This window comes from Salmo salar, chromosome 20 (assembly GCF_965601325.2).
Source record: "Salmo salar chromosome 20, fSalSal1, whole genome shotgun sequence".
NCBI classification, from domain to species: Eukaryota; Metazoa; Chordata; class Actinopteri; order Salmoniformes; family Salmonidae; genus Salmo; species Salmo salar.
This window is the reverse complement of record NC_138310.1, coordinates 37,690,162-37,713,144: the sequence shown is the minus strand read 5'-3', so window position 1 is coordinate 37,713,144 and position 22,983 is coordinate 37,690,162. Positions and strand designations below refer to the sequence as shown.

At 41.7% G+C, this 22,983-nt stretch overlaps 2 protein-coding genes across 7 annotated transcripts in view; one reads left to right on the top strand and one right to left on the bottom strand.

Moving 5' to 3' along the window:
• Positions 1–112: 112 nt before the first annotated feature.
• LOC106580558 (COBW domain containing) lies at positions 113–21,758 on the bottom strand. 5 transcript variants are annotated; one of them, XM_045703292.2, is made up of 17 exons: positions 21,671–21,758; positions 21,062–21,179; positions 15,194–15,335; positions 14,750–14,836; positions 12,671–12,767; positions 12,015–12,106; positions 9,989–10,048; positions 9,725–9,762; positions 8,364–8,410; positions 7,894–7,980; positions 7,673–7,717; positions 6,789–6,845; positions 3,326–3,377; positions 1,779–1,847; positions 1,478–1,543; positions 1,107–1,233; positions 113–1,005 (listed from the first exon to the last, which is right to left on the bottom strand). In XM_045703292.2, exons 2-17 carry the CDS (start codon positions 21,083–21,085, stop codon positions 932–934), a joined length of 1,164 nt encoding a protein of 387 aa, XP_045559248.1. In that variant the 5' UTR covers positions 21,086–21,179; positions 21,671–21,758; the 3' UTR covers positions 113–931. The 5 variants fall into 5 exon arrangements, with proteins under 5 accessions (XP_045559248.1, XP_045559247.1, XP_014017220.1 ...); XM_045703291.1 differs by lacking the exon at positions 21,671–21,758 and adding an exon at positions 21,422–21,438; XM_014161745.3 differs by lacking the exon at positions 21,671–21,758 and having other exon boundaries at positions 21,062–21,306.
• The window catches only part of LOC106580556 (dedicator of cytokinesis protein 8), a 125,726-nt gene continuing 122,083 nt past the window's right edge, over positions 19,341–22,983 (top strand). For both annotated transcript variants that reach the window (XM_045703289.2, XM_045703287.2), the window contains exon 1: positions 19,341–19,541. In XM_045703289.2, the coding sequence (XP_045559245.2) occupies positions 19,489–19,541 (53 nt within the window). In that variant the 5' untranslated portion in view covers positions 19,341–19,488. The remainder of the gene's footprint in view (positions 19,542–22,983) is intronic.

Here is a 22,983-nt window from a genome sequence, read left to right as displayed (position 1 = left end):
ACCAAGGCGTTAGTTAATATGCTTGAAGCATTTTAAGCACGTTGTGGAATATTGCATTGGATTTATGCACCTTCCTCAAACACCTTCCTCAAACACCTTCAGACAAGACCACTCGAGTTTCAAAGTTTATATCAATTCGTAGTTCACAATTATTGAACAAGCGAATGACAAGAAAATGACAGGCAATACTTTTTGTAATAATAGCGAAATATAAACATATAATATTGTAAACTCAAAATATTAAATCAGATTACTTAATCATTTTTCTTTATTTTAATAATTGAAACAGCCCATCTAGTAGTCAAGCATGTGGACATTTACAGACAGCCTAATTTTGTGCTGCACCAGTTTTGAGAAGATGTGATAAAAGTCTTAGCCTGTCCAAAACCTTAACTTCACAAACAACTTACAGATTTTAAACACAGCGAAACTATTGATGAATACACTCACGATTTCAATTAATAGGTTATGGGTGTTAGGAGTTTCCAAAGTTAAACATAATTTACAAGGAAAATGATAGTAAGGGCACTATTTACTTCTCTATTTTCCAATTGTCTTTTTATCTGGTTTGAGTGGAGAGTGTATGACTGGGTAATGGTGTTGATGATGGATTGAGTCCACTCACACACTAATCGAATGTTTCCTCGTAGCATTTGCCTCATCAGGAAGTGACCCAATCACACCCAAGAGTTAAGAGACTACACACTGTGTATAGCCTGACTGTACTGTTGTCAATTAGATGCTTGCACTGTGAAGGTTTGGCCTGTAATCATGGTTAATAGTAAATCCCATAACGTTTTGAGGTACTCCTGGCCTGGACACTCCACAGTGATGAGGATTACTGCAGGTACAGTAGGTGTTTCATTGTGTGGAGGGTATCAGAAATAAATAGTAATAGTTCACTGTGAGGAGAGAGGGGTGGGGTTCTTGTTTAGTTCCTGTCCCCCACGTTCAGTACCGTTGAGATGAAGTGTTCCTGTAGGATCTCTCTGTCCAGGTTTCTCCCTGTAGAGGTGAGGGGGGATATAAAGGATGACTTGGTCAGGCTTTATTGAGTAAAGCATTGAATGCATTAACACACGCACGCACACACGCACACAGCTGACCTATGAAGACGAGGCGGTTGACCCTAGGCTCCTCCCCCCACACCTGTGGGGTCTCATCCAGCTCGTAGAGTTCATGGACCCCCTGCAACATCACCTGGTTGGCTTTACCTGCGATGGACACGATCCCCTAGGATAGCCAACACACACACTATCATTCAGACTGAGACATACCTAAAGTGTCCAGAAATCAATACACACAAAGGACTGAATCTTAACTTGAAATCTGCTGCCATATTAAATGTTTTTCCAATAACATCTCCATCAATGAATGCATGCTTTACATGGAAGGCGTACTGTAAATACATGTACACTGTATTACCACAGGGATGCCTATTGAAAACCACTGACAGAGGATGAACTGTGTGTTTCACCTTCAAGCGAATGACCTTCATGGGAAGTCCGGCTTGGTTCTGGAATGCTTTCTCCCACAGAAGATCCTGGAAAGAAGCAATCTTTTGTAAAACGGAATGTTTCTGATGTGAAAAGACAAGGTTTCTTTTATGGACTTTATAGTGTTCATGAGAATAACCAGCTTTAAAAACAATGAAAGAGATGTGTCCCCATCTTCTGATGAACCAGTGATTTTAGGTGGCACGTCAAACTCATGTTGGCAGAAAATAAACGTCCATTGTAATGAACATGCTGAATAACAGTGTAAATGTGTATGCTAACCTGGATGAAGACATTCAAAACGTCCTCTGAGAGACTCCCAGCTACTTCAAATGTCACTGTCAGAATACTCTGGAGAGGAAGAACCCGTACAGCCCAGGGTTAATATTGTTGCATTTTTTGAAGCGTAAAAGTAACTAAACGTAAACTAGCTTTTGTGCTTGAAATGATTGCTCTGAAACAAACTATTTTATGATTGAAATCAAACCTCTTTGAAAAACAAAATCTTTGCATGCATACTGCTAAATAAAATACAAATCCTTTGATTAATATCAATATAAACTGCTTAAGGAAAGTGCATCATAGCTAAATGGAACCAGCATATTTTTAACCATTCAACCCAATGCCATTGTCACACCACATTTTAAGTGCTGCTGATGACTGTCAATGAACGCGTCAACAAGCTCAACTCTATCGAACACCGTAACCCAGCTGACAGCCTTCTTTACCCCCCCACCCACACACACACCCTCCCTCCTCTGTATACTTCCTTACAGCATAACAAGGGCACTTTGCAGACATTTAGGGCATTGTGTGGAAGTGTTAAGGTTACACACTTCCTTTTTTTATTTGGTATAACAACAGAAAAACAGCGCTCTTATTAGCATGAAAAGAGCAACTTGGAGGGGGGGTTGGACCTACGGGGGAAGAAGGGGGGTACAAGGGCGGTTCAGCTTCATGCGGGAAAGGAGACCTGGCAAAAACAGATGACAATGCAGCCATTAACCCCCCCGTGAGGTGCAAACAACATGACTGAAGAGTGAAGACCAATGCCAAACCGGTCTCATTCTACCCATGAGCAGCCAACCCCAGTGTTTCCCCTAGTGATCCCCTTTTGGGTAACAGACTAAAAATGTATCCTGGTTTACCAATGGGCTCACGAGTGGCGCAGTGGTCTGAGGCACTGCATCTCAGTGCAAGAGGCACCACCACAGTCCCTGGTTCGAATCAAGGCTGTATCACACTCGGCCGTGATTGGGAGTCCCATAGGGCGGCACACAATTGGCCCAGTGTCGTCCGGGTTTGGCCGGGGTAGGCGGTCATTGTAAATAAGAATTTGTTCTTAACTGACTTTCCTAGTTAAATAAAGGTTAAATAAAAAAGCCGACTTCAAAAGATTTAAATGGGCCTCAGCACAAAAACAGTAGAGCAGGGTAGGGACTTTTCACTAGTGTGTCATCCCCTGAAGGCATTAGGGACCACACTCTGCCCCAGGACTGTCTCCCTGGCTCATTACATACACAGCAAGCCTGGGGCCTGGAGTCGATTCCATTAAAATATAGGGAGTGAACAGAAATTCAATAAATAAATAGAAAAATCACCCATTATTTTCTACTTTTCACCTCCTGAATTGAAATATAATTGACCCCAACCCTGTGGTTGTTGATTACACAATGATTGCTCATTCCTTTTCTATAAACGCCTGATTGTGGGTAGTCGATGAAAAAAACAAGACCAAAAACATATTGTTCAAGATACGGATAGAGCAGACATAATCAAAGCTCAATATTACTTTCAGGAATCAGCGATGACACTCATTACATCCTTACCTTATCCAGATGTGGTCTTGTTGTTTTCACAAGCTGTAGCTTCTCTACCAAGCTGTGAGATAAAGAACAACAGGTTAAGTGTTTCTGTAGTATCTTTGTTTACATGACAACTAACCATGCAGACACATGACTTATTCTACAATCTGGAAGCATCTACCTGTGAAATTAATATGGTATTCCTAGAGTTTGTTAACCATTCTGTGGTTTTATATGTCTACATGAAGAAAGGTATTTTCCGATGTCAAGGCGTACAGCAATGAAAAATTGTAGTGTCCACGCTTACAAAATAGGTTGTATACATTATTGGTTTATGTGTACATTGAGGGAAAAAAGTATCTGATCCCCTGCTGATTTTGTAAGTTTGCCCACTGACAAAGAAATGATCAGTCTATAATTTTAATGGTAGGTTTATTTGAACAGTGAGAGACAGAATAACAACAAACAAATCCAGAAAAACACATGTAAAAAATGTTATAAATTGATTTGCATTTTAATGAGGGAAATAAGTATTTGACCCCCCTCTCAATCAGAAAGATTTCTGGCTTTTAAAGGGAGTGCTCCTAATCCCAGCTTGTTACCTGTATAAAAGACACCTGTCCACAGAAGCAATCAATCAATCAGATTCCAAACTCTCCACCATGGCCAAGACCAAAGAGCTCTCCAAGGATGTCAGGGACAAGATTGTAGACAAGGCTGGAATGGGCTACAAGACCATCGCCAAGCAGCTTGGTGAGAAGGTGACAACAGTTGGTGCGATTATTCGTAAATGGAAGAAACACAAAATAACTGTCAATCTCCCTCGGCCTGGTGCTCCATCTCACCTCGTGGAGTTGCAATGATCATGAGAACGGTGAGGAATCAGCCCAGAATTACATGGGAGGATCTTGTCAATGATCTCAAGGCAGCTGGGACCATAGTCACCCAGAAAACAATTGGTAACACACTACACCGTGAAGGACTGAAATCCTGCAGCGCCCGCAAGGTCCCCCTGCTCAAGAAAGCACATATACATGCCCGTCTGAAGTTTGCCAATGAACATCTGAATGATTCAGAGGACAACTGGGTGAAAGTGTTGTGGTCAGATGAGACCAAAATGGTGCTCTTTGGCATCAACTCAACTCGCCGTGTTAGGAGGAGGAGGAATGCTGCCTATGACCCCAAGAACACCATCCCCACCGTCAAACATGGAGGTGGAAACATTATGCTTTGGGGGTGTTTTTCTGCTAAGGGGACAGGACAACTTCACTGCATCAAAGGGACGATGGACGGGGCCATGTACCGTCAAATCTTGGGTGAGAACCTCCTTCCCTCAGCCAGGGCATTGAAAATGGGTCGTGGATGGGTATTCCAGCACGACAATGACCCAAAACACACGGCCAAGGCAACAAAGGAGTGGCTCAAGAAGAAGAACATTAAGGTCCTGGAGTGGCCTAGCCAGTCTCCAAACCTTAATCCCATAGAAAATCTGTGGAGGGAGCTGAAGGTTCGAGTTGCCAAACGTCAGCCTCGAAACCTTAATGACTTGGAGAAGATCTGCAAAGAGGAGTGGGACAAAATCCCTCCTGAGATGTGTACAAACCTGGTGGCCAACTACAAGAAACGTCTGACCTCTGTGATTGCCAACAAGGGCTTTGCCACCAAGTACTAAGTCATGTTTTGCAGAGGGGTCAAATACTTATTTCCCTCATTAAAATGCAAATCATTTTATAACATTTTTGACATGTGTTTTTCTGGATTTTTTTGTTGTTATTCTGTCTCTCACTGTTCAAATAAACCTACCATTAAAATTATAGACTGATCATTTCTTTGTCAGTGGGCAAACGTACAAAATCAGCAGGGGATCAAATACTTTTTCCCCTCACTGTATGTGTGTTGGGACATTTGAAGAGAGAGGAGATCGGCTGTAGACCCTGAAAACCCATGACCCCAGATCCCATCCCGTTGTTCCTCCACCTAGCCCCCTTGACCCCTCAAGGAGGACAAACGATGTCGAGCAGCTTTAGCCCTCTCTGCTGCTAGTGCCACACGTGGACCGGTGGGGGGTCACTTCAAACAGCCAGCGTGTGCTCTGGGGGGGAGGAAGGCAGAGGAAAGGGGCTATCTGTGTACTTAGATGACTCTCCTCAGGGACCATCACACACACACACACACACACACACACACACACACACACACACACACACACACACACACACACACACACACACACACACACACACACACACACACACACACACACACACACACACACACACACACACACACACACACACACACACAGACACACACACACACAGAGAGAGAGCTCTAATCCTCTGCAGCTGGATGGGAGAAGAGAAAACACCCGTGACTGCATTCATGTGAAGAGAGGTTTACCACCAATGACTCCATTCATGTGTTGGAGCTTTTACTGCTGTTTTACTGTGGTAACAATGAGGAACCCCCCATGGTCCTACAATTCACCAACCCCTCTATAGTCTGGGCCCTTCATTACAGGGAAACATGATCAACAACAGCACCTCTGTACAGGCTGCTGCACTGCCATGTTTAGAAGGGTAACAACTATAAATATTCACTGCTCATAACTACTGTCCCCTTAGAAACCTTTTCGGAGTAGAGAATGGTTGGTTGAGAATGAAGTTGAGAGTGGTTTAGAATGTGGTTGAGAGTGGTTTAGAATGTGGTTGAGAGTGGTTTAGAATGTGGTTGAGAGTGGTTTAGAATGGGGTTGAGAGTGGTTAATAATGGAGTTGAGAGTGGTTTAGAATGGGGTTGAGAGTGGTTTAGAATGGGGTTGAGAGTGGTTTAGAATGTGGTTGAGAGTGGTTAATAATGTGGTTGAGAGTGGTTTAGAATGGGGTTGAGAGTGGTTTAGAATGGGGTTGAGAGTGGTTTAGAATGTGGTTGAGAGTGGTTTAGAATGTGGTTGAGAGTGGTTTAGAATGTGGTTGAGAGTGGTTTAGAATGTGGTTGAGAGTGGTTTAGAATATGGTTGAGAGTGGTTTAGAACGGGGTTGAGAGTGCTTTAGAATGTGGTTGAGAGTGGTTTAGAACGTGGTTGAGAGTGGTTTAGAACGGGGTTGAGAGTGGTTTAGAACGGGGTTGAGAGTGGTTTAGAACGGGGTTGAGAGTGGTTTAGAACGGGGTTGAGAGTGGTTTAGAACGGGGTTGAGAGTGGTTTAGAACGGGGTTGAGAGTGGTTTAGGATGACATGGGGGTTGAGAGTGGTTAATAATGGGGTTGAGAGTGGTTAATAATGGGGTTGAGAGTGGTTTAGAATGTGGTTGAGAGTGGTTTAGAATGTGGTTGAGAGTGGTTTAGAATCGGGTTGAAAGTGGTTTAGAATCGGGTTGAAAGTGGTTTAGAATCGGGTTGAAAGTGGTTTAGAATCGGGTTGAAAGTGGTTTAGAATCGGGTTGAGAGTGCTATTGATTCAAAGCCACACTGTACTGAAGACACTTACTTAACTCCATCCTTGTTGTCAAAGGAATGCAGATCCAGAACTTGAGATAGGTCCACCCTAGAGAAACAAGTAAGATAAACAGGTCAACAAGTAAAACATGGCTAATTTCTGGTTTCATTATAACACTGTGGGTCAACTTAGAGGTGCACACTACACTTTGATTTGAACATGCATATGTAATGAAAGCATCAATGTTGATGTCACAATACCACTGGACTGGATAGGACTCATCTGTTTTGTTATTAACCATTTAATGGGGCAATCTGCGACTTATACCTCCATTTGTTATTGTTTTAACCGCAGATTGCCCCTTTAATATCCAGTCCACAGAGAACCATTGACACATGGAGGACAGGAGTTGTGGGAATGTTGTTCTGGTTAGCCCCCCTATCTGTTTTGGGCTTTCATGTTCTCTGTAGTATCTCTGGGGTGCAGAGTGGATCTGAGAGAGACATCCTGCCTTTGATACATGCAGAGCAGCACTGATTTCATTACCCAGACAGCACCTACTTGTGTCTTATAACTCACACACACAGAATGGGTGGTGCCTGGTTGGGCGTCAGAGGGGTCAGAGAGCAAGGGTTTGTGGGTAACGGGAAACCCTAGGATTGGGGGTTGTGTCTGTGTAAGGGGGGGCTCAAATACAACTCATTCATGGCTGATATGTTTCATCTGTGTTTCAAGAACAAAGCTGGAAAAACATGCAAAGGGATAAGTGTGTGTGTGTGTGAGAGAGTTTTATGTGTTTAAAAATAGTCCTAGTAAAACCCCTGTAACATGAAGCAGGACTGTGTCTCCATGCCGGGTTATGGCTCCAGGTCAGAGTAGGACTACAGTAGACAATCACCATCCACCGTTCATAGAGGCCAAATGAACCAACCCACCTTGACTTCTGACATTCCAGAATCTTGACCAGACCATTTATAGACCTTTAGAGGGAAGATGTTTATGATTACGTTACAATACATTTGCATAAGGGAATCACACATCTGACCTGAACAATCAAAAAGCACAACTACAAATGGAAACAGATCCTCACTTGAATATTCTTTAAAACAGGACAGTGTATTAGTAAAAAGGTCTGTAAAAAGCAACTAGTGGTCACCTGACGGTGTCTCTGAGGTGGTTGAGCTCTTCTCCATTCACCAGGTCAGTCTTATTGATGATGGTCAGGTCTGCCAGGGCGATCTGCCTGCACATACAACAGTAGAACCAATATAGTAACCTTTACAAAGCTGTATGGCGTTCCACTGGTGTTCCCAAGCCCTCTTGAGGTGTGTGTGTGTGTGTGTGTGTGTGTGTGTGTGTGTGGGCATTGTAAAGGACGTGCCACACTCAAATGGGACCCCTATTATGTTGGAGAGGAAAACAGCAGTAGAAACAGAGAGCAGTGTATTGACATTCCTCTCTGTAGGATCACCAACACCACCAGGCAACCAGAGGACTGATGGCACAGCATGTAAGGGGTGAGAAAACAAAAAGCCCCAAACCTTTATGGAATTTAAACTGTCAAAAACTGTGTGTATAAAACATGTTTCCTTCCTGTACTGAGACAGACAGACAGACATAGCATACCTAGCTGCTTCATTTACCAGTCCCTCTGGTTTCTCTTCTGTCAGATGCTGCAGGAAGATAATTCATTTACCAAAGTTAGTGAGACCAATTTTCTGTTCTGACACGTCACTATCCTCCAGTCCACTGATGCAAAATAAAGTCTAAGCTAGTTTTCACCTTTAACTGTATTTCAAACTTGATTCAGCCCTGGGATTGAAGAGTAGATAAATGTACCAAAACTAACACAAAAAGTGACATCCCCAAAATGAAGAGAAGAACATGAACGACCCTCATCAATCCAACCTGTAATACAGGAAATCCCCTGCTCAAACCAGGAGATAAATCAGATCCATTTTCTATTTGTGTCCTGCCCCTGCAACGGGGATGGAGCCAGCGCTGGTTTCATCTCCTGAGTGAAATATGTAATAACAGAGGGAGTAGGGATCGTAACCTCTTCTCCTGACCCCTAAACATCAACCTGTCAGCGGATGTCCCTCAGCTCTGGCCTAGCGAGTGATGGAAATCAAAAACTAAATACAATGACCACCACTATTAAATCACCAACCTCCATCACCATACCCCTGAGTCTGGGGCCTGATGGTGAGTGAGAGGCCTGGGACTTGAGTTCTCATCTGTCCCCAGTCAGAAGAGTATTTCAGGAGCAGAGGAGTGGAGAAAGGGGGGTTAGGGGGTGTGACAGTCCCATTAGAGTGATCTGCTCTGATATCAATTACCCCTTCAGTTTCAATCATCCTCTCTCTCCCTCTCGCTCTCTCTCCTCTTCCCCCTCTTCCTCTTTGTGAGAGCCGTGGGGGCACCTAGGCCGTGAACGTGTTGACTGGCCAAGCACGACACCCTCAGATTACAGCCTATTATCCAGGTGTCATTTGACCTGTTCCTCTTCAAAGTGTTTAAAGGCTTTTGAGTTTGGGAGGGTGGTGTGTGTGTGTGTGTGTGTGTGTGCGTGTGTGTGTGCATGCATGTACAGGGTTTGGAACTTTCTATAGCCTCTACAACTTGCGGACAAGATTGTTTGACAGATTCTGAGGATTGTTATGTGATGTCAACTTTTCAATTTTACAATAAACTGGAAATTACTTCAGCTGTGGCTTTTTCGTTCAAAACAACTGGGAAGTCGGAAATCTCTGACTCCGGCCGGGAGAAACAGTTTTAAACAGTCATCCAACTTGGAATTCCAAGTCAGAAACTCTGGCATCTTACTCGAGCTCTGACTTTCCGACCTGAAGAACACAGACGTCATGATTTCACCTCATCTTTTTCAGAGTTCCCAGTTGTCTTGAAAGCCCCATTTCTTTCAGGAGAATGTAGAGTAAATGTACACAAATGAACCCGGACTCAGCCATGTCTGAATTAGCTTTTACCTGCATTGCGTATTTAGCATCAATGACTGTGACAATACCTGTAAACAAAATCAGAAAAGACAATAAGAAGGCTTGCACACACTATTCAATGAACTCTGACCCTGCAGCCTTTTGGTGTATAGTCCTGCCTGTTTGTTCAAGTCACTTTCTATGTCCACTTGTGATCCCCCCCACCCCTCAATGAACACCACATGGAATACACACCGACAGCTCCCAAACACACCATTGGAACACACACATTTAGCACAAAATAGATTGTTTTACCGTCTAGATAGATGTCACTCCCTAGTTCTGCATCAACCCAGAACATGGAGGCCACAGCACCTGAGAGGGTGAATTAGAGAGAGATTTAGATAGCATACTGCAACATTAAAGAAGTATTAAGAACATTACAGAAGTAAAACAACATTATCAGGAGACATTTACTAACCATTACAGTTTGCCTCTTCCCCAAGCACAGCCACATTCATCCTGCTAGAACTCAGTGGACCAGATAAAACTAATTTGAGCAGCTTTCAATAGTTTTTTCTCCCCATAGGTACATTTAGATTGCTTCCAGGCATTTCCATTTCTCCGTGGGGGAAGTTATTCCAGTGCCATGTCACCGCAGCAGGCCTAGCTTGTTCACATAATGCACTTTTGTCAAACCGTCAGGCGGGAATAAGAAAGCATGGTAAATATTTGATAGAAGAGTAATGAAAACACTGTTTGTGAGTGGCATCCCACGCACCACCCGTCCAGCCTCTTCCTCAATGGGAGGTGCCAGCCCCCTGGGACCTCTCTGATTGACAGGCCTTTCTGGGCCAATGACAGCCCTGTCTCAATCAATAACCAGCCTGTCTCAGCCAATGACAGAGTGGAGAGGTGAGGAAAGTCCCGGTCGGAGCGTGCTCTGTCAGTCCCATGTGTGGACCAATGGTATGTAGCTGGCTGTGTCTCTAGACCACTGACACCTGTCACTTATTGACACAGTCCAGTGGTCACAGGGCTCGCCCCGTAATGGCCTCCTATTGATTTCCTTCCCCCCCCGGCTAAACGTTTACGGCCTGATGGCTTCCCTGTCCTGATGGAAATAGGCTGTTCAGATATCACCCCCCTGCCGCACCCCAATAATCCCAATAGTCTTATTGGTCTTAAGTAAGAAGAAGCTCAACTAGCTGGACTGTTTACATTTTTACATTTTAGTCATTTAGCTGACACTCTTATCCAGAGCGACTTACAGTAGTGAATGCATACATTTCAATTCATTTCATACATTATTTTTATAATTTTTTCCGTACTGGCCCCCCGTGGGAATCGAACCCACAACCCTGGCGTTGCAAACACCATTGCAAACACCATGCTCTACCAACTGAGCCACAGGGAGACTGTTCTAGAAGTGGACGTCTGGAGTCAAAGTAAGGCCAACAACGCAAAGCTTTGGTTAAGCATGCTGGAACTGTGAGGTCAAGAATAGTATTGACTGTCGACACAAAATACGAGGGCATCTATTTGCATAGCAGACGGAATAGCACCTAGGCTTCAAAAATCATCCTGATGAAGTGAAATGCTATTTAAATACATTACACTTGCTGTCGAAACTTGCCTGTGTATACTTGTGAACCTGTTGTTGCTTTAACGTACAGCTGTATTCTAACCAAATAAGAGAGTAAACAGATTTGAGTTGACAGAGAGTGAAGCATTTCTCTAGAACAGCGATTGTAAAACTGGGGTTTGCATGTCACAGGAAGTTTTGAATTGGTCGCAGGAGGTTTTGAATTGGTCGCAGGTGTTTTTGATGGGATTAAAAATACTCCAGTCTGAACCTAAACTACTAAAACCAGGTAGAAAGTGTGTAGAAATGATGATGAACCTATATATATATTTTTAAATAATTTAACCTTTTTCTTTAATCACAGTATCTTCAATATAGAGCTATTAGCAGAGCTATTTAGAGGATTTGGTTGATTTTGTGGTCTCAAACCAGTGAGCTTAACATTCTTCATCAATGGCCAGGTCGCAGTTGTAAATGAGAACTAGTTCTCAACTAGCCTACCTGGTTAAATAAAGGTGAAATAAAATAAAATAAAAAGAATATAGGCAAAATGGATTATTGACAATTGAAAAGGTGGGTATGTTGTTCTCTTGCCATATAAATTGCTACATTTACTATAAATATAGCATTAAAAATACCTTTCCAGGTGGATTTTCTTTTCACAATGCAAATATTGGGTAGTTGTTCACAGTCCACTTTAATTCAACTGTGAGCGTTTGTGATGTTATTTGGCTTTGCACAACGTCTGTAACTTACCTGGATCTGCAAGTCCTGTCGTTTCTAGAAGAATATAGTCAAACTTTCCTTTCTTCTGCATGAGATTTTCTATGGCTTTCAGGCCATTGTCTCTACAAGAGGGAATTATTGTTGAGATTAGGAATGGTAGGTATTGTCAATTGACATCAGGGAATGATGTCCATCCAGATTTTAAACATAATGCAATGAAAGGGGATGTATTATCTAAGACTAAGTGGCAGTGTTTCAACCAGTTGAATGAATGGGCAGAATTTAGATGTCCGCCTAAATAGATATACCCAAACGTAATTATTTTTCATGAGTTGGCCATAAACAATAACTGGTAATGTTGCATAGTTTAAGAAATGTCTGGAACTCATGTTTCTGGTAAACAAATACTTATAAATTGCTGAGGTGTACTCACTTTTTAGGACACAAGCTGAAGTATATAGTACAAATATGATGAAAATGCATGTATGAAAAATCATATGATTTTTTCCCCTATTCAATAAAAGTGGGGCAATAGGGTTTGAAATGACTATAACTACTTACTATGAGATTTTACATTTCTTAACTATAAAATACATTTGTTCATACTTAGTGACAGTAAAATATTGGTAAAACATTTTCTGGATATGCCATATGGGGGACTTAACATTGAAGTTAAACATGCATACTTGACAGAGCAGCAGAGGCAGCCGTTCCTGAGCTCCAGCCATTCCTCATACAGCTCTCCTGCCTGGCTCACAGCTAGAGACTTCTCCAGAGCACTACCTACAGGACAGATGAGGGACAACAATCATTATCAGAGCAGTAAACATCTGGGTGTTCTGCTGACTGGACTCTCAAATTTTGCAAAAATGTGTTATATCCCTTTTAGTGAGCATTTCTTTTTTGCCAAGATAATCCATCCACCTGACAGGTGTGGCATATCAATAAGCTGATTAAAAAGCATGATCATTACACAGGTGCACCTTGTGCTGGGGACAATCAAATTCCGGGTTCATCTGTACTGGGCAGATGGCGTCGTGTGGGCGAGCGGTTTGTTGATGTCAACTTTGTGAACAGAGTGCCCCATGGTGGCGGTGGGGTTATGGTATGGGCAGGCATAAGCTATGGACAACGAACACAATTGCATTTTATCGATGGCAATTTGAATGCACAGAGATACCGTGACGAGATCCTGAGGCCCATTGTCGTGCCATTCATCCGCCGCCATCACCTCATGTTTCAGCATGATAATGCACGGTCCCATGTCGCAAAGATCTGTACACAATTCCTGGAAGCTGAAAAATGTCCCAGTTCTTCCCTGGCCTGCATACTCACCAGACATGTCCCCCATTGAGATGTTTGGGATGCTCTAGATCGACGTGTACGACAGCGTGTTCCAGTTCCCACCAATATCCAGAAACTTCACACAGCCATTGAAGAGGAGTGGGACAACATTCCACAGGCCACAATCAACATCCTGATCAACTCTATACGAAGGCGATGTGTCGTGCTGCATGAGGCAAATGGTGGTCACACCAGATACTGACTGGTTTTCTGATCCACACCCCTACTTTTTTTTTAAAGGTATCTGTGACAAACAGATGCATATCTGTATTCCCAGTCATGTGAAATCCATAGATTTCTAAAGCCTAATGAATTGTAACTCAGTAAAATATTTAAAATTGTTGCATGTTGTGTTTATATTTTTGTTCAGTGTTGCATTCACAACACAGATATATTCTAGGCCTATTTCATGGTTAAAATAATTGACTTTAGCCAGACTAAACACTATTTCTCATGTCAGGTTGTAAAGGATCTTGCAGCATCTCAAGGGATTCATCTAGGTTTGAACAAAGCTCTTTGCTGCTCCCTAGTGCACTTAAAGTAAAGATTCACCTATTTTAAATTTTATATTGTTTTTGTGCATCTCTGAGTGATGTTCTATCAATTCCCTGGGTCATTTCATGTTTTCATGTGTATCTGAGCTATTGCGGATCAAGCAGGCAAAGATTTGGCCCGAATGACGTAGCATTGCAATAAAGCCGTTCTCACTACACTAGAAGTTAATTGGAATATGACTTTAAGATCGTGAAAACGTCTATCATACATGTCAGATTTCAATACTGGCCGATGTCATAACGTAGGAGGTTGTCTTCTCTCGAATGAGCCATTGATAATATTTTAGCAATCTTTTTTTATTTAACAGAGGGTCTAACACATTTCTCCTATTTGTCTGACTCTTCATTCAAAGGTACATTGCTTGGTGCTGTTGCGAATGTCACAATGATCTGCAGGTTGAACATGGTGAGATTGTTGACTCCTAAATTGACAGTGCAGTTTGTTTAGGCGATTTTACAGCTAACCAGCTACTTTAACTAGCCAGCCAGCCAGCCAGCCAGTCCATAGAGAGCATTGCAATGTGGGTTTTGTAGTCGACTTGAGCTGCAAAAATGTCCACAAAGATGTTCACGTTGTGCTATTTCTAGTGCTAGGCTAGCTCCCAACCTTATTACAACAACACAATTAAACATTTGTTCCCAAAAAATATTGTTCTCACATATTAGTGTAATGTAACACTGTAAATTATGGCAATGAGTGGTTTTGGGTGCATTTTTCCTTTAACCCTGTGGTACAACCAACAAGAAAACATTCACACCATCGAATACATTGTTACAAAACAGCTGTAATGAAGCAACAAGTAATTTTGTACCTTTATGAAAAAATAGAAATAGTGCAACCTATATAGACCACAAAAATGAACATACCTTCTCCAAATTCATTGAGTATGACAGCGATTCTCTTATTGTGTTGCTCAGTTAAAATGTAGTTCAACAGTGTCGTCTTCCCAGCACCTATATGGGTTATAAATGAACTGTTAGTCTGCGGAAGAGGAATGATTTCAATTAATAGCACACTGTAATTACTATAGATTTCTATCCCAGTGGTCAGTCACTAACCCTGACCATGGGGGAGCTACTGGGTGGGCAGGCTTTTGTTCCAGTCCGACAATAACACATCTGATTCAACTAGGGCCTAATCAAAGTATTTGTGAGCTAGCTGGACCAGGTGTTTTAGTGCTATGCTTGAACAAAACCATGCACATTACGGATCTCTCGATGACCAAGATTGATGAGCACTACCTTCACGCATTTTCTGGCAACACAGCAGTATGCATGGGGGAGGAAACTAGACTTAACTGCCAGACATACCGAGGTAGCCTGTGATGATGGTCACAGGTATCTGTTCGCCAGGTGAGAGAGGATTTCCTGCGATGGGGACCAACTCTGGGCAGTCATCATCCTCGTCCATTAAAACCTCATCCATGGCTGTTATGTGTGCGAACGGTACAGTCTGTATTGTATTGATAGCGTTATAACGTTAGCTTGCCTAGCATATAGCTAATATAAACGTTAACATTCAATTTCAATCACGTGTGCAGATCTAAGTTAGCTCTAAGGTTGAATCTGGTATATATTGGTAAGATTGACAGATGTTATGTGGGACCGTTTCAAACGCATCCAGCAGTGTTGTGAAGTCAGCTAGCTATTTCTAGTGCTAGGCTAGCTAGCTAACTCTGCTGCCGTCCATTCGTGCATAGGGAAACGCTAGAACACTGTTGCGTTTAAAACTGTCCCATCAATATGACAAGTGTCAGTGTGAAGCAAATCAAGGCGATGAATTACGTTTACCTGGTTTTATCTTTGATTACAGAGATTTTATAGATAGACCACTATTTTCATGCTGATGTTTATGTAATGTGTTCCTTTCAATTTTGTTGTAGCTATGTGCAACGATATATACAATCCGTCTGAGAAAAGGGATTGCTAGTTAAAGTGTTCCGCAAGACAGATCGAGATCTCCGAGACTTAGGTAAAATAAATATTGGTGAACAAATAAGTAGGCCTATGGTCATTTGAAGAAATTACACACCTATAAATCATTACGACGTATTAACTAAGCATTGTTGCACCATGAACTAACAACGTGCAGCTGAGCTGTCACGTCAACAAAAAGTTATTGTTTTACGGTAGAGGGCGCGCGCACCTTGCTGTTCGATGCGGGTTCATTCACTCGCTGGGCCCCCAAGCTATAGGCCCCTGGAACGTTGGGTAATCATCTCATTGTGCCCCTGCCCATTGACCTCATAGCATATTTTTGGTCATGATAGAAAGGCTAGAGGTTTTGTCAAATTGATGTCAAAAGTAGTTTTTTTGTGCATTTTAGCTAACCTTAACTTAATTATCACACACAGACAGTGTGGTGAAGAAGGTGCAACAGTGCCTCTTCAACCTCAAGAGGCTGAAGAAATTTGGCTTGTCACCTAAAACCCTCACAAACTTTTACAGATGCACAATTGAGAGCATCCTATCGGGCTGCAGCACCGCCTGGTACGGCAACTGCAACGCCCAAAACTGCAGGGCTCTCCAGAGGGCGGTGCGGTCTGCACAACACATCACCGGGTGCAAACTACCTGCCCTCCAGGACACCTACAACACCTGATGTCACAGAATGCCAAAAAAGATAATCAAGGACAACAACCACCCGAGCCACTACCTTTTCATCCCGCTACCATCCAGAAGGCGAGACAGGTGCATCAAAGCTGGGACCGAGAGACTGAAAAATATATTCTCTCTCAAGGCCATCAGACTGTTAAACATCACTAACACAGTGAGGCTGCTGCCTACATACAGAATTGAAATCATTGGCCACTTTAATACATTTATCACTAGTCACTTTAATGTTTACATTTCTTGCATTACTCATTGCATATGTATATACTGTATGTTTTGAGATGTTGCTTCAATATATAAGATTCATAAATTTTCCTCACTCATAATGCCATCTATTTTGTGAAGTGCACCAGTCCCTCCTGCAGCAAAGCACCCCCACAACATGATGCTGCCACCACCATGCTTCACAATCGGGATGGTGTTCTTCGACTTGCAAGCCTCCCCCTTTTTCCTCCAAACATAACGATGGTCATTATGGCCAAACAGTTCTATTTTTGTTTCATCTGACCAGAGGACATTTCTCCAAAAAGTATGATCTTTGTCCCCATGTGCAGTTGCAAACCGTAGTCTGGCTTTTTTATGGCGGTTTTTGGGCAGTGGCTTCTTCCTTGCTGAGCGTCCTTTCAGGTTATGTCGATATAAGACTCGTTTTACTGTGGATATAGATACTTTTGTACCTGTTTCCTCCAGCATCTTCACAAGGTCCTTTGATGTTGTTCTGGGATTGATTTGCACTTTTCACACCAAAGTACATTAATCTCTAGGAGACAGAACGCGTCTCCTTCCTGAGCGGTATGATGGCTGCGTGGTCCCATGGTGTTTATACTTGCATACTATTGTTTGTACAGATGAACGTGGTACCTTCAGGCATTTGGAAATTGCTCCTAAGGATGAATCAGACTTGTTGAGGTCTACAATTGTTTTGGCTGATTTGTTTTGATTTTCCCATGATGTCAAGCAAAGAGGCACAGAGTTTGAAGGTAGGCCTTGAAATACATCCACAGGTACATCTCCAATTGACTCAAATTATGTCAATTAGCCTATCAGAAGCTTCTAAAGCCATGACATCATTTTCTGGAATTTTCCAAGCTGTTTAAAAGCACAGTCAACTTAGTGTATGTAAACTTTTGATCCACTGGAATTGTGATACAGTGAATTATAAATGAAATAATCTGTCTGTAAACAAATGTTGGAAAAATTACTTGTGACATGCACAAAGTAGATGTCCTAACCGATTTGCCAAAACTATAGTTCGTTAACAAGAAATTTGTGGAGTGGTTGAAAAACGAGTTTTAATGACTCCAACCTAAGTGTATGTGAACTTCCGACTGTATTTATATGTATATATTCTTATTCCATTCCTTTACTTAGATTTGTGTGTACTAGGTAGTTGTTGTGGTATTGTTAGATTACTTGTTAGATATTGCTGCACTGTCAGAAATAGAAGCACAAGCATTTCACTACACTAGCAATACCATCTGCTAACCATGTGTATGTGACCTAAAATTACATTTTATTTGATATGCTGCTACGTTAATTCTCCTAACCTGCTGCGTAAGTTCTCCTAACCTAATAAAGCTAATTGGTTATTTGCTTTATGTGTAAATACGGTATTATTGACAAATCTCATCCATATAACTACTGCTGTACCTTTTTCCTGCTTATATTGTCAATAGTGTCTATACACATCACATATTTATATTCTGGACTCTGACATTGCTCGTTCAGATATTGCTCGTTCCGATATTTCTTAATTTCTTCTTTCTTCTTTTATTTTATTATTTGTGTGTTATTAATTGTACAGTTAGATATTTACGGTACTGCTGGAGCTAGAAACAGAATAATTTCACTGCACCTGCTTTAACATGTGCTAATCTGTGTATGCAACAAATCAACTTTGAATTGATAACCTGCTACAAAAAGTCAAATCTGACAAAAGCTGTATCCTTTCTAATAAATACCCATATATTTTGTTTTGCAGTGCAGTGCATTCTGTTTTGAATCAAGCTACATTCGGGTTTTTTTGTTCACATATCCTCTCTGATGTACTTCATCCTTGATAGGCTACTTATATATGACCCCATCAAGTGAAGATCATACTCCCGCCAGATATAAACTACAGGAGGTTGGTGGCACCTTAATTGGGGAGGACAGGCTTATGGCAATGGTTGGAGCAGAATCAGTGCAATGGTATCAAATACATCAAACACATGGTCTGATGCAATTCCATTCGCTCCATTCCAGACATTATTATGAGCCGTCCTCCCCTCAGCAGCCTCCACTGATCTAAACCCTTGATGGTGCAGAGCGCATGTTTACACAAATTACATTTCAAAAGCTGTTAGGATCAGAATAGATCAGAAACACATGGGTTTATGTCAATGTGAGCCGATTAAACTCAACTCCACGATTTGCGACATAACGTAAAAGTACTACATTTCAGCACCCAAAGAATAGCCTTTGAAACCTTCTCCATCCCAACCAACCTAATTGGCTATTCTTAGGGTGTTGAAATCAGTATCTTATTATTTTTAAAGTGACGTCGGAGCTACTCTCAGAACAACTCAATCGAGGAGTTTAGTTTAGTCAGCTATGTCAATTTGGGCATTCCTAAACATCAATATCTCCTTCCCGATCTCAACCCTATCTCTCTTACAGACACACACACACACACACACACACACACACGCGTCAGACTGCTTATTAAGCAAACCCAAGGGCGTGTCTAGCAGAGAGAGAGAGAGAGAGAGAGAGGTGTGTGTGTGTGTGTGTGTGTGTGTGTGTGTGGGTGTGTGTGTGTGATCCCCTCCCACTCTGCAGCCGGTGTCTGGCTGGTTGGGATGTGAAGCTTTCAAATGCGGAAGTTTCCACCCAGAACGCTGCCACAGCGAAGATGAGGCTTGTGATGACATTTGTGCTAGCAGCGCGGTAGGAGAAGTTACCACTCCGCAGGGAAACTGTAGCTACCACCGCAGAACTGGAGTTAACTTCTCATGTCGTCTTTGGCGAGCGCGGAGCGACGTGCGTTCGCTCTGAAAATCAACAGGTAATGTTCGTCTCTCTCACACACCTTTACGACTTTTCATGATCAGGTTTGTGAACTCAGAGTTCTCATAGGCTACTGATTTGAGCTGTTGTTACGTCAGGGAAAGGCGAGTGGATTCCTATACACGCAGCTACATGTGGGCAATTCCATATAACGGAATTATGCTGAGTCCTAGATTTTTCTCTTTCAAATGTATACCAAACCAAAACTATTGATTTCAAAGTTTAACAAACCATAGAACTCTATGCAGAAGGAATCATTTCAACAATTTCAACAGATAAAAAAATAAATAAATTTACAGTAGGAACTGTGCAGATACAAGTTTTTACAGTAGGCCTAGGCTAAATGTTTTATTATTATTATTATTATTATTATTATTTATGTGAATTGTTCAAAGTTGTATGTATGTTAAACTTTGAAATCAATGGTTTTTGTTCTGCATACATTTTAAATCAGAGACTCAGCATATTTCAGTTACCGCTGAATTGCCCATGTTGTGACTGTAGGGTACTCTGTCATGGGTGGGTTGCAGTCCTTCAGTTAAATTAGGATATTTGCTTTAATAACTCCATAGTTATTTCTTATGAGTAAGGATATTAAACATTGATTTATTTCATTCAATTACCTATCACACATTTAGTTCTAACATCTTTAAAGTAGTGGACTAATATTCATAAAACAAATCCTATTCTATTTATATTATAGCCTACCAATATTTCCCCCAAAAGACCAATGAACAAGAAGAAATATTTTCAGTCTACCGGTAGGCCTACTTACATCACAAAGAGCTTATTGAGCTGACGCCAACAGTCTTTTGTATATGTAGTGTATGCGAACACCCCTTCAAATTAGACCAATCTGTGCTTCCAACTTTGTGGCAACAGTTTGGGGAAGGCCCATTCCTGTTTCAACATGATAATGCCCCCGTGCACAAATCGAGGTCCATACAGAAATAGTTTGTTGAGATCGGTGTGGAAGAACTTGACTGGCCTGCACAGAGCCCTGACCTCAACCCCATCGAACACCTTTGGGATGAATTGGAGCGCCGACTGGGAGCCAGGCCTAATCGCCCAACATCAGTGCCCGACCTCACTAATGCTCGTGGCTAAATGGAAAAGAGTCCCCGCAGTAATGTTCCAACATCTAGTGGAAAGCCTTCCCAGAATAGTGGAGGGTGTTATAGCAGCAAAGGGGGGACCAACTCCATATGAATGTAGTGTATTAGCAATATAGTGTATTAGCAATGCATAATATGTTATACAATGTGTGAGATTGTAAGAAGCTACTGGGGGGGATGACCAATTCCGTATCAGTGGCCATGATTTTGGAATGAGATGTTCGACATGCAGGTGTCCACATACTTTTGGTCATGTAGTGTATTTTTGTTGGCTTCATTTCCTAATCATTGGGTTGCCTAAACATCAGACTGTTACTCCATGGATATCAGTCTGAAAAGAAGTCACTGTAAAAAAGACTAAATAGTCTCTACAAAGCAGAATGTTATGAAATGTACACTTTACCTGTTTTACGTGCTGTTGGTCCATTTGGCAGTAGGAGGTGGAGATAGGGTATCCACAGGAAGTGTTGTTTACCTGACTTTTTGTGGCTCCTGTAGGTTCCGTCGCTTGTATTTGAAGTCTGTAAACACATTGCATGTGATACACAATATTTAAACAATAGCGGACTATAATCGAATGTTGTCTACCGATGCACGTTTCCTCAGCAATCAGCTGGAAGTGTTTGCCGTCCGGTTAGGCACAGCCATATTGTGCAAGTGTTTGTCACGTGTGAATTGCATCAGTATTTAAAAAAAAAAAAAAAAACGGAAATACAAACAATATACAGACCAGTTGGTCTGGTATTTTGTCTCAAATTCCTACCTGCAGAAGGACCAACCAGCATTCTGGCTTGTAGGAAACTTTCCTGATCCAAATGCTAATTTCTGCCTGACGTAGAATTCTATGCAATTCAACGTCAGGTCTTCAGCCTACTCATTGGGGTATGTCAGGGCTCTACAATGCCACCATTTTACTCGCTTATATACGCAGAAATATTTTACTGTGCGCCCTGGAATTTAAATTTAGGAGCACCAGTGCGCCTAGAAAAATAAAAGATTCTAGCTTTATTACCTTAAATATTTTTCATTGTGTTCCAAAATGTATTTGTGTGCGCACACGTGCTCCTTGTAAACCGAAGGTCCGCGTAGAGCCCTGTGTGGTGTGCTGTGTTTGATCATTTCCCCTCTGCATGTTGTGTACAGTGCCTTCAGAAAGTATTCACAACCCTTGACTTTTTCCACATTTTGTTGTGTGACAGTCTGAATTTTAAATTGATTAAATTGTGATTTCTTTTTTTTGTCACTGGCCAATACATACCCTATAATGTCAAAGTGCAATTATGTTTTTTGAAATTTGCACAAATTCATACAAAATCAAAAGCTGAAATGTCTTTAGTCAATAGGTATTCAACCCCTTTGTTATTGCAAACTAAATAAATTCAGGAGTAAAAATGTGCTTCACTAGTCACATAAGTTGCATGGACGCACTCTGTGTGCAATAATAGAGTTTATCATGATTTCTGAATGACTACCTCATATATGTACCCCACACATACAATTATCTGTAAAGTCTCTCAGTCAAGCAGTGAATTTCAAACACAGATTCAACCACAAAGATCAGGTTTTCCAATGCCTCACAAAGAAGGGCACCTATTAGTAGGTGGGTAAAAACTAAAACAAGCAGACATTGAATATCTCTTTGAGCAAGATGAAGTTATTAATTACACTTTGTATGGTGTATCAATACACCCAGTCACTACAAAGATACAGGTGTCCTTCCTAAAAGTTGCTGGAGTTGAAGGAAACCTCTCAGGGATTTCACCATGAAATCATCCAAATGGTGACTTTAAAACAGTTAAAATTCAATGGCTGTGATAGGAGAACTGAGGATGGATCAACAACATTGTAGTTACTACACAATACTAACCTTATTGACAGAGTGAAAAGAAGGACGCCTGAACAGAATAAAATATTCAGAAACATGCAATTCACTTTTTGTCCTGAATATGAAGTGTTATGTTTGGGGAAAATACAACACATTACTGAGTATCACTCTCCATATTTTCAAGCATAGTGGTGGCTACATTATGGTTTGGGTATGCTTGTTATCGTTAAGGACTGGGGAGTTTTTCAGGATAAAAAAATAATGGAATAGAGCTAAGCACAGGCAAAATCCTAGAGGAAAACCTGGTTCAGTCTGCTTTCCAACAGACACTGGGAGATGGCCAAATCTAGGCCAAATCTACACTGGAGTTGCTTACCAAGAAGACAGTGAATGTTCCTGATTGGCCTGGCTACAGTTTTGACTTAAATCGACTTGGAAATCCATGGCAAGACCTGGAAATGGTTGTCTAGCAATGATTAACAAACCATTTGACAGCGCTT

Excerpts from the sequence above, each read along its gene's own strand:
- LOC106580558 (XM_014161745.3), bottom strand. The coding sequence starts at position 21,196 with ATGCAATGTGTTTACAGACTTCAAATACAAGCGACGGAACCTACAGGA. Across the intron at positions 12,768-14,749 it reads ACTCAATGAATTTGGAGAAG|GTAGTGCTCTGGAGAAGTCT; the intron begins GTATGTTCATTT and ends TCTGTCCTGTAG. Across the intron at positions 12,107-12,670 it reads TGCCTCTGCTGCTCTGTCAA|AGACAATGGCCTGAAAGCCA; the intron begins GTATGCATGTTT and ends TCCCTCTTGTAG.